Here is an 11,777-nt window from a genome sequence, read left to right as displayed (position 1 = left end):
ATTAGCTGCATTGTCTCCAGTGAAGTATGAGAAGAATTTCAAAATAAAAGGCCTGTTAAGGTCTAAGTTTTAAGTGCCTAGTTTCAAATCTACGTTTTTGAAGATTTAGACATCTGTAAGAAAGTTTTTTTTTTACTGTAAGAGTAAATGAAGACTGTTTAAAAGATATATTTTGCAGAGTGCAAAAAATGTTACTGTTCACTGCCATTAAAATTTAACTGATTCAGATGACAATTCAGATGACAATTTTGGTTTTACATATGTGACCCTGGACCACAAAACCAGTCATAAGGTTAAATTTTACAAAACTGAGACATATATATAATATGAAAGCTCAGTAAATAAGCTTTCTATTGATGTATGGTTTGTTAGGATAGGACAATATTTGGCCGAGATACATCTATTTGAATATCTGGAATCTGAGGGTGCAAAAAAATCTAAATCCTGAGAAAATCACCTTTAAAGTTGTCCAAATTAGGTTCTTAACAATGCATATTACTAATCAAAAATTACATTTTGATACATTTACAGTAGGAATTTTACAAAAAATCTTCATGGAACATGATCTTTACTTAATTTCCTAATGATTTTTGGCATAAAAGAAAAATCAATAATTTTGACCCATGCAATGTATTTTTGGCTATTGCTACAAACATACCCCAGCGACTAAAGACTGGTTTTGTGGTCCAGGGTCACATATTATATTACATACACTTCCAATCAAAAGTTTTTGACCAGTAGGATTTTAAATGTTTTTTTGTTTTTTTTAAATAAGTCTCTTCTGCTCTTCTGCATTTATTTGATTCAAAGTACAGAAAAAACGGTAACATTTTTAAATATTTTTACAATTAAAATAACTTCTATTTGAATTTATATTTTAAAATATAATTCATTCCTGTGAATTCAAATCTAAATTTTTTAGCATCATTACTCCAGTCACATGATCCTTCAGATATCATTCAAATATTGTGATTTGCATCTCAAAAAACATCATTTTGTTGAAAACAGCTGAGTAGAATTTTTCCAGGTTTCTTTGATGAATAAAGTTCAGAAGAACAGCGTTTATCTGAAATAGAAATATTTTGTAACATTATAAACAGAAAATATATAAATCCATTTAAAACATCTATGCTAAATAAAAGTTTTAATTTCTATCATTTCTTTCCCCCAAAAAATATGCTACACTTAGTGTAGTGTTTAATGTTACAAAAGCTTTTAATTTCAGATAAATGCTGATCTTTAAATCTTTCTATTCATCAAAGAATTCTGAAATGTACTTAACTTTTTTAAATATTTGTAATCATTTAAAAAATCTTAAACAGCAAATCAGAATATTAGAATGATTTCCGGAGGATCGTGTGTCACTGAAGACTAGAGTAATGATGCTGAAAATTTAGCTGATCACATTTTAAAATATATTCAAATAGAAGTTAAGAGTTATTTTAAATGGTAAAAATATGTCAAATTTTTACTGTTTTGCTGTACCTTGGATCAAACAAATACAGGCTTGGTGAGCAGAAGAGACTTGTTTAAAAAAAAAAAAAACATTAAAAATCTGGCTTGACTGGTAGTGTATATGATAATTATGCTACTATTGTTTTGTTAAAACAAATGTGGCCTCAGTTTTGTTTTACTAAATACATTTAAGAACTAAATTAAGGTTTAGGAGAAAAAAGGACTTTAACAATTATTATTTACTATTTTATTTTGAAGTGATTTAAATTGTACAGTTTGAAATTAACATTCTAGTACAACCCTAATAGTGGCACTCTGTATTTGGCAAAGTTTTCACATTTTAAGATTAAGTTGTATATTTGAAAACTACTCTGGGAATATTATATCATATTTTGAGTTATGGGTGCTGAAACAAAATACACTTCCAGAGCTCCTCTGCCTTTATGTATCGCATACGACGCATTTGTGAATTACGAACTGATTAATACATGTAATTTATGTAATAATAATTTCTTCCTTTGAGAAAAGACACAGTAATATCTCTACATAAAGTGTGAATGAGCGTATTTATCTCCAGAAATGTTAAGTATTCAGAGGGGCCGAGGCGAGCTGCTACAGGAGCCCACGGGCTCCATTTTTCCTCGTGGAATTTCGCGCGTCTGCGGTCATTCTCCTGAATAATTCCTTTCATTTTCCCCTCACAATTTACATAAATTCATCGCGTTATCCAGGCGAAATGAACGTCCTTTAATTTATTTCATCAATGAGGAGGCTGGTACTGGAGATTTGGCGTGCGGGCGTGTAGCGTCACGGGCGGTGTGTCATTCCACACAGATCGCATGTTGATCACGAAGCCGCTGGATTCGGAGCTCCGCTATCTGCAAGACGTGGCAGATTACATCCTTTAAAGATCTTTTCAAAGGATGCAAATGTAACCGCTTTCGTCTGCTGTAACGGAAAGTGTACTGGAAGCAGGATGTCCTTCTACGCCTTTATTATACCGGTCCTCTATATCATTTTCTCGGCTTGGCAGGGTAAGACGATATTGTAGTTTCTTCATAGGCCCCATTGCCGCAAATATTTACTTATAAGCATGTTTTGTTTATGATGCATTATCGTCGTCAGCAAGAAACGCACTGTATTTCGCAGATGCCATGTATAGCTTTTATCTAATGCATTTTATATATACATAGCATCCTTGGCTACAAACCAGAATGTCATTTCTATAGCAACGGCTCTCAAACCCCTCAGATTTGTAAGTTCACACGAGGCTGCAGTTGTTTTCTTCTGCATTCTGTATAGGTAGGTCATTCACTGCAGAACCAGTAGCTGAAACATAATCCAAGAGTTGAGCCCTTGAAGCAGGTGGTTAACTGACCTACATTTAAGACACTGCAACAGAAGATCAAAACAAAGATGCAATTTCTGTTAAAAACGGTTATTAGATGTTTTAGAGGTTTTTTTACTCAAAATAAATGTAAGAAATTACTTTCTTAGCGGCACATCAGTAATTATTTGGGTTAGGTAAGTAAAGCCTCTACTGAAATAACTAATAATGAATTAATGATTCATGCACTTATGTAATAATGTGCGCATTAATTGTCCCACTGTCTATTTAGGTTACTGTTAATGTTTAGTATTAATATTTAAATATGTGTTTGTGTGTATACATACAATTTATTATGTAATAACATATTACAATATGTTTAATGAATGCATATTGTATTGCAAAATCGTTCAGTTTCTCAGGTTATTTTTAAAATTTATATTGAAACTAGAGTTATTCGGTGTCAACTCAACCAGAGGTCCCAGACTAAATTTTTTGATTTTGTTCATATTTTTTGCAGAAAGACACACATATAATGATAAAAGCCAAAATATTAAATGTCATAGATGTGTATTTACTGATTAATCCACTATTTTATAGAAGGGGATCAAAATGACAATTTTCACCTGAGATTTGAAGCCAAATTACAGGGGTGTGAAAATGACTGTAGAAAGCTGGCAGCATTGTCATTTTATTTTTACACAGAGATTGCTAGGTCTATTAGTAAAATCTGTTGACTGTAGCAATTTTTGTTTTATTAAATGCTAACTGTGACACTTCAAAAATGGCAAAGAGCAAGTTTGCATGCTCAAGTATTAAAGATATTTTAATATCCTTTTAGATTCTGGTTCTTAAACCTTCCTTTTGGTAACTTAATTTTATAGGCCCTCGATGGTTGAGTTTCAGAGATATGGAGATATTAATGCAACTGGTCAAAAGCCAAATGTGGGTCACTTTGCATATGGCTGATCCTTTTGTCTTTTAAAGAATAAATAGTGTTAAAACTAGAAGAGTATCTCTTTTTTTCTATCAGCTCAATTGCATAGAACGTTCTTGTCTGAGTGCCATAAATATTCTTTTTCTAAGTTGTCATGCCTGTAACTCTAAAAGTATTCAAGATGTCTTAATATCCTTCTAGATTCTCATTCTTAATATAGATTTCTTTGGGAATCTTTATTTTAAAGGTTCTATGTCGTTCAGTCACACAGATATTGGGACCCCAATGTGACTCCATGTCCAAATTTTACCTATTTTCAATGATCAATAACCAAATGGCAACATTTTAAAAAGCTGATAGTTATTGTTTAAAAAGGGATGTCTAAAGAACAAATAATCCTGAAACTTGAAATGTATCTTGTTTCCTTCTATCAAAACTATTGAATATAACACACCTCTCGAGTGCCAAAAACAAACATTTAAAAACAAAGTTTGCAAGTTCTTCATTCACGAAGTGTTAAGCATATCTTATTGTCATTTTAGATTCTTGTTCTTGTAACTTTGGAGTCTTCATTTTTAAGGCCCTATGGTTCAGTCTCATAAATATCGGGATTGCGGGATTGTCAATGCGGTAGGTACAATACTGTGTATTTGAAAGCTGTTAAAATAAATATAATCCCTTCTTCCAAATATCCTTAAAACTGATTCATATATAGATTTTTATAAATACACCTTTGAGAGCAAGTTAATGTGCCTCAGCTTGACCATTTTCAGTAGATTTTGGTACTCAGAGAGTTGTTTTAAACAAGAAACACTTCTAGTTTAAACACTATTTATTCTTCAGACATTCCTCTTTAAATGCAGTAAGTATCAGCTGTGTGCAAAGTGAACCACATTTGGATTTTAAAATGTAATAATTTGAACATGGAGCTGCTTTGAAATCCCCATATCTATGGGGAATGAACTATATGGGGACTTAAAAAATAATATTTCAAAAGGAAAGTTTATTAATAATGAGAATCTAGAAGAATATTAAAATATCTTGAATGCTTTTAGAGTTACAGACATGCAAACTTTGGAAAATGATCATTTATGGCATGTAGACAGGTTTGTTTTATGCAATTGTGTTGATAGAAAATCACGAAATACCTTCCTACTTTCTAGTTCTAGTTTTGTTATTTAGATATTCCACTTTAAAAGAAAAAAAAGTATCAGCTGTATGTAAAATGACCCACAATTGGTTTTTGACCACTGAAAATGTGTCAAATTTACCAATTTTCTCATGGAGCTGCATGAAGATCTCCATATCTCTGGCATTGAACTATTGAGGGCATTTAAAATGAAGATACCAAAAGAAAAAATTGCTAAGAATCAGAATCTAAAGGGATATTTAGATATCTTTAATACTCCTTGACTTACAGGCATACAGAAGTGCTTTTTGCCAGTTTTGAGGTGTCACAGTTGGCATATAATGCAACAAAGATTGCTAAAGTCAACAGATTTTACTTATAGACCTACCAATCTCAGTGAAAAAATAAAATAACAATGCTGCCAGCTTTGTAAAGTGTAATTTGGCTCCAAATATTGAATATTGTCATTTTGCACCCCCCCCCCCCCCTCTACAAAATAGTGGATTACTCAGTAAATATACATCTGTGACATAACATTTTTTGGCTTTCATCACTATATGTTTGTATTACTACAGAAAAATGAACAAAATAAAAAATTTGAGCCAGGGAAGTTTCCAAAATTTGGTTGATTTGACGCAGAATGACCCTATATTATATTATATACTGTATTAACTAGATTCAGCTTCAACTTCATCTTTTTTCAAATATTTTTTTAATTATATATACCTTTATCCACAAGTTTTGTTTGATTTCTTTCAGTGAGTGCGGATGAGGACTGTTTGTGGTACGTGGACAAAAATGGCACCTGGCATAATGGTTTTGACTGCCCACTCATAACCTTCTGCTGTGGGAACTGTCACCGCCGTTACTGCTGCCTGGATGGCTTCAAGATGATCACCGAGGCGGGACAGAAGCGCTGCATGCTGTTCCATCTCAGGTACACTTTTCAGGACTATTGACCTATAGCGGCATAGAGAGGGTCATGAACCTCACATTAACAGGCAAATAAAAGTCATTTGTTTTTAAAGATAGCTGAGGAGAAGGATAATTCGAAATGCCTTAGAAATGATCATCTTAATGTTGAAGGAGCTAATTGCTAGACCTAAGCAAGCATTTTATTTCACATTTATTTAGCAGATGCTTTTATCCAAATCGATTTTTTCCAAAGGGAGTTGCTCCCAGAGAAGTCTGATAATTCGAAATTGGTGTTGGATAAGATTAGTGAAGTTTTCAGTTTTCTATCCTGCCTCTCTCAGCCCGTCCACCATAGCTGGCATTGCTTCATCGATCCTGCTCTTTGTGGCTGCTATAGCAACCATGGTCTGTTGCTTCATGTGTTCCTGTTGTTACCTGTACCAGCGCCGCCAGCAACGCGGCAGAACCCCTTATGAAGGTAAACCCAAGTACTTTAAACTCTTCACAGCAAAGTACTATAAGTGCATCCAGTCTTACCTGGATATATACAGTACACTCCTAAAGCTAGATGTAATATTAAGCAAAACTCAACAGTCTGTATCGTCAAAAAAATTTTTTTAAGTATAATACATCCAACTTTTTCTGTATAGATACAGTGCATTCACATTATGTACTATAGAGCAAATACTTGATTGTTTATATCATGTAACTATATTACCACCCAGCTCTAATCTACTAAATGTGACTGTAAGGCTGCTTTAAAACAACTTGTATTGTTAAATGCACTGTATAAATGAATTTAACCTGATTTCTAATTTCTCTTTTTCTGGTTGCATTGTTCTTTGTTAGTGTACTTATTTAACCACTGGCTTCTTATTGGAATACCAAGGCTAATATTTAAAATTCTTGCTTGCATGTTTTTTATATAAAGAATAAAAAACGTCACCTGCTAACTTGAGTCTCACTTTCAGCCCAGCATATTCCAATGGCCAGCTATCCTGTAGAGCACATGTATGATGCTTCTGGTAAACCTATTGGACATCCCGATTATCCTGGATATCCAATGGTGCCACAGTATCCAGGTATCCCCCACCAGTACCCTATGATGCCCCAGGGTCCTTATCCTTCTCACCCTCCTGACGCAGGATACAGTCAAGCAGGTATTTGAAAGGGGCTTTTCACAGCAGTGACATAGAATAACTATTTTCGGTTCACACAAAAGCTGTCAGTGAACAGTTCTTAAAGGGGTCATGAACTGCATTTTCATTATTTTATACTGTTCTCCGAGGTCTACTAATAATGTTATTAAGATTTTTACATTAAAAAAAAAAAAAAACATTTAGAAGCAAAAATCTATTTTCTGTCCTGGTTTGACGGTGAGTTGTAGACTCTGAAGTAAATGCCCCTTGCTATTATTGGCTAATAGTTGTGTATGTTTGACAGCCTACATTTTTCATAGATGGACACTTCTGTGATTTAGGTAAAAAAAAAACACAAATACTCAGTACATATCAAATAATCTGTAATAACAGACAAAGCAGTAGTGACCACATATTAAAAATAGTTGTGTTGTTGCAACATTACTGTCAGATCCAATATGGTCGGCACAGCATTGTCTTTTAGTTTCATCCTTTTGAAAATCCTGCATCGAACTGTGCTTTGTTTGTAAACAAATCTCTGGTAAAATGAAGTGAACAAAGGACCAAGTTCTTACTGAAGTGGTCTGGAGCTTCATTTGAAATAAAGTTCATCCGCTCAGAAGGAAGGCAATTCAAAGGCTGTTTTTGTTTTTCCTTGTTCACTTTTTTATCATTTGGTTTCTGTGTAGACATGCGTTTGCCTCTCTTATTATTTACACTACATGCATGAATTGGTGGGTGGGGCTAAACAGGCAGTGATGTAGAAGCAGGTGTTGATCTTCTTCTGTGAAGGCGGTGTTTAGCCACACTATTACATCATTAGATGGCAAATTCCACAACCTGTCATTTTGGCAGATTGGCTTCAATATAAGCTGTTTTTAGACTAACAAAAAAGCTTTGAGTTCTAAAACTTACAGGATGTTTTTATAGCACAGTGACCTCTTATATGTCAAAAAATCAAGAAAAGTTTGGTTTCTTAGTTCATGACCCCTTTAAAAAACGGATTTTTCTTATTGTAAAGAATGTTTTAGTAATCTAAAGAACTATTTTCACTTTAAAGAACCTTTTGTTCAGTTGAATGGTTTCATGGATGCTACTGGTTCAATTTATCATTAATGCTAATAAGAAGCTTTATATTGAAAGGGAACCCCAAGTATGGGTTGAACCCATGAAAGACTTACTTTATATGAAAAAAATCCACGTCGTTTTATACACCTTTTTCCTGAATGCGGAAGTCTTGTCCGTCTCGTAACAGAAAGATGCTTTGTGTTTCTGTTCTCTGGTGTTTCTAGTCAAATTAGCACACAGCTTAACCCTTTTTAAATTTTGTTTTATTTAAAAAGTTTAACTTTAATTTATTCAGTTGATAATTTTACCCCACTTTAACATGGATTTCTATGGAGACCGGAACATACGAGCATCAAAACGGAAGTTAGAATCCATTATGGCGCTCATCGCTCATAAGTTACTAAAAAAAAAGGTGGATGCATATTTTGGACTATGAGGGGGGCACCATTATTTCAGTGACGTGAAATGGCTGCACTCTGCCTGCCGCTACCTGTTTCTATTTTTACCGCAACACAGAAAATAAAATACTGATACAATGCCACATTGTGTGACTTTTGGATGTAATTTTCATTCAAAGGGCAACAAGAGAAGTGATGTAAGTCTTCACTGCTTTTCCTAGCGATAAGAAGAGAAGCAAAGAATGGGAAGATGCCTGTGGACAAATAAAACTTCCTAACGACCTCAGACTTTGTTCTGCTCACTTCAGCCCTGTTGCCTTTGAGGCTTTTAGTAGACCACAGCTACTGAAAGAGCTTACAAATGGCAGAGACAAGAAACGCCAGACTATAAACATGCTGACGCTTGTCATGACGCCACAGCCACTGAAGGAGTTTCTCAGCGTGGATTTCACTTGATATCCAGGGATGTTTAAACTCCTTGTGGGGAAAAAAAGAAGATACAACATTTGGTTTAAGCCTACACTTATATCCATTGCCACCTGAAAGCTCTTTCAGTAGCTGTGGTCTTCATATTACTATTTTATTTTCAGAGTTGTGTTGTGGTAAAAATAGCAGCAGTAGCTCACCAAGCGCAACCATTTTACATCCAAAATATGTCTAAAACGATGTGGATTTTTTAAATAAATATAAAAACACCACTCTTGCATATAGTAGCACAGACAATCATGACACTTTTCTCTAAGTTGTGTTACTTTTGTTTTCAGCTCCTCCGCCGTATTCACCTCCCCAGTACCCAGGGCATTGAAAGAGCTGAAGTCCCTCAGCGAGGAGAAGATAACCCATACAATGGGTGTTGAAGAGGGCCCATGCTTGTGTGGAATCCCTTGTATGAGAAGCCGTTTAAAAATGATTTCTGTTATTTATTTCTTGATTAATTTGTGGAGTGAAGCATGAACTGACCTCAGAATCGCCTCACGCGTCGGAGTGTTTTCTTGTTTGATGTACAGCTTTCATGTGTCACTAATCAGCTAAACTCCTCCCACTTTAATCCAGCAACTCACAGACTCAAAAGACTGCTTTAAATGTGCCATTATGTTTTGTCAGACTCTCCGAAATGGACTGCCCTGCAGAAGAGACCCAGACTCATCCAGGATGTCGTTCTCTGTTCAACCAAATAAGAAAAAGCTTGTGTCATTTGCACTTTATTCTGCAATAGACATGCTTAGCTGTCTCTCCCGGCTGGTTTGTTCAAAATGTATTTATTTGACTGCTAATTCAAGCATGTCACGTGCATCATTAACATGAAATCATGCTGTAAGCCTTTCATGTCTTCTAGACAGCTAACATGCAGACATGAGATGTAGATGTCTTATAGACAATTAACATGCAGTATGTAAATAAGAGAAAACTTACATTAAGAAAAAACATCATGTTTCATAGCATCCAACCAAATCTCATTCTGTGCATTTGCAGATCATCATCTGTGTGGATCTGACTTGAAGTTGAGCTGTAATGTTAACGCCACTTAGATCTGCATGTCTTTAACTGTATCTCATGCTACCTAGGCCAGTTGTCAAAGGGAATCACAGAAATGTTTGCATTCGGTTAGCTGTCTGTCTGTGCGTCTTTATTCGTCTCGAAAAAACTTTTTGATCTATGAAACATTTCCGTCATTTATGTTGTTTTGTTACATTCTCACAGTTTCTTCAAATTTAGAATTGCAAGATATAAGGTCCAAATTGTGAGATAAAAAGTCACAATGGTGTGGTCATGTTTACCATTGTTATGTGAATTTTTGCAGCCAAAATTTTCAATATGAATCCATGCATTCTAGAATTCCGCATGCCAACTTCACATTGGATTCAGTTTGTCCCACCAATGGGAAGTTTTGAATGTTACTGCAAATTCTTGCCTAAATTTTGCTTGTGTGACCAAACATTAAGGTGGGACTTCCATTGGCAGCATATTGAGATTTGTCCCCATTCATATAATTAATAAGTTCATCATAAATCATATCTTTTCAGTTATAAATTAGAATGTAAATTAAAAGAACATTCTCATTAAAAGGAGCATTGGCTTAAAATAATTCATTAGGTACATTTCAAGGTATTTGATTTGATTTCTGCTACCTCCTCATCTCACATTTGTAAGATAAGTTGTGATGCTTTGTCCACTGTTTAAATAACTTGTTAGTTATTTAAATTAATGTATAGTTAACAGTGTTGGTTTTGCTATATACAGCATATGCTACTGTATTTGTCACTTTGGAATGTGAAGTACAAATGAGAAAAGGATCTATTAAGAGGAGTTTTTACAATGTGGAGTATTAACAGGTATTTTCAACTTGGAGGGAAAAAGGCAACTAATAGGCTACTAGTGTTTGAACTTGCACTAATTATCGTATAAGAGAGGTCTAATTGAAGAGACTGGACAAGGAGTATTGCATAATTCTCTTTTTACAATAAAAACAAAATTGACTTTGCATGCTGTCATTATTTAACACTGCCTTATTTTTACAGATCACAATTTTGTAAAATATCACATATATTTTATATGCCACAAAATACTGTTGAGGTCAAAAGTTTACATACACCTTGCAGAATCTGCAAAATGTTAATTATTTTAGCAAAATAAGAGGGATCATACAAAATGCATGTTATTTTTTATTTAGTACTGACCTGAATAAGATATTTCACATAAAAGATGTTTACATATAGTACACAAGAGAGAATAATAGTTGAATTATAAAAATGACCCCATTCAAAGTTTACAAGTTTAGTGATAGTTGTTCGCGAGTCCTGAACAGTTAAACTGCCCGCTGTTCTTCAGAAAAATCCTTCAGGTCCCACAAATTCTTTGGTTTTTCAGCATTTTTGTATATGTGAACGTTTTCCAACAAAGACTGTATGATTTTGAGATCCATCTTTTCATGCTGAAAACAACAGAGACCCTTATGCAACTATTACAGATGTTTTAAACGCTCACTGATGCTCCAGAAGGTGTAAATAGAATAGAATAAAGATAGATAGATAGATAGATAGATAGATAGATAGATAGATAGATAGATAGATAGATAGATAGATAGATAGATAGATAGATAGATAGATAGATAGAACAAAGATGTGTACATTTTTCTTATTTTGCCTAAATATCTTTTTTTGTTTCATTTAATACTACCCTTCAGAAGATACAGAAGATACTTACATGTTTCCCAGAAAACAAAATAACTTAAATTTACCCTGTAAATTCAGTTGTCCTCAGTCATTGTTGGAAAAGGGTTCAAAAATACACAAAAAAAATTTGTGGGACCTCAAGGACTTTTCTGAAGAACAGCGGGCAGATTAACCCTTTAACCTTTAACAACTTGATTAACAACTATCACAAAAAAAAAAAAAAAAACAGCTGTGGA

General features: G+C 34.1%; 1 protein-coding gene across 1 annotated transcript; it reads left to right on the top strand.

Annotated features, from left to right (window-relative positions):
- Positions 1-2,064: 2,064 nt before the first annotated feature.
- Positions 2,065-10,850, top strand: shisa4 (shisa family member 4). Its single transcript, XM_073826053.1, has 5 exons — positions 2,065-2,489; positions 5,608-5,785; positions 6,105-6,241; positions 6,735-6,923; positions 9,133-10,850. Exons 1-5 carry the CDS (start codon positions 2,432-2,434, stop codon positions 9,171-9,173), a joined length of 603 nt encoding a protein of 200 aa, XP_073682154.1. The 5' UTR covers positions 2,065-2,431; the 3' UTR covers positions 9,174-10,850.
- The last annotated feature ends 927 nt before the right edge of the window (positions 10,851-11,777 follow it).

The sequence above is a fragment of the Garra rufa genome, chromosome 20 (genome assembly GCF_049309525.1).
Source record: "Garra rufa chromosome 20, GarRuf1.0, whole genome shotgun sequence".
NCBI classification, from domain to species: domain Eukaryota; kingdom Metazoa; phylum Chordata; class Actinopteri; order Cypriniformes; family Cyprinidae; genus Garra; species Garra rufa.
The sequence above is the reverse complement of the archived record's forward strand: the minus strand, read 5'-3'. Positions and strand labels throughout refer to the sequence as shown.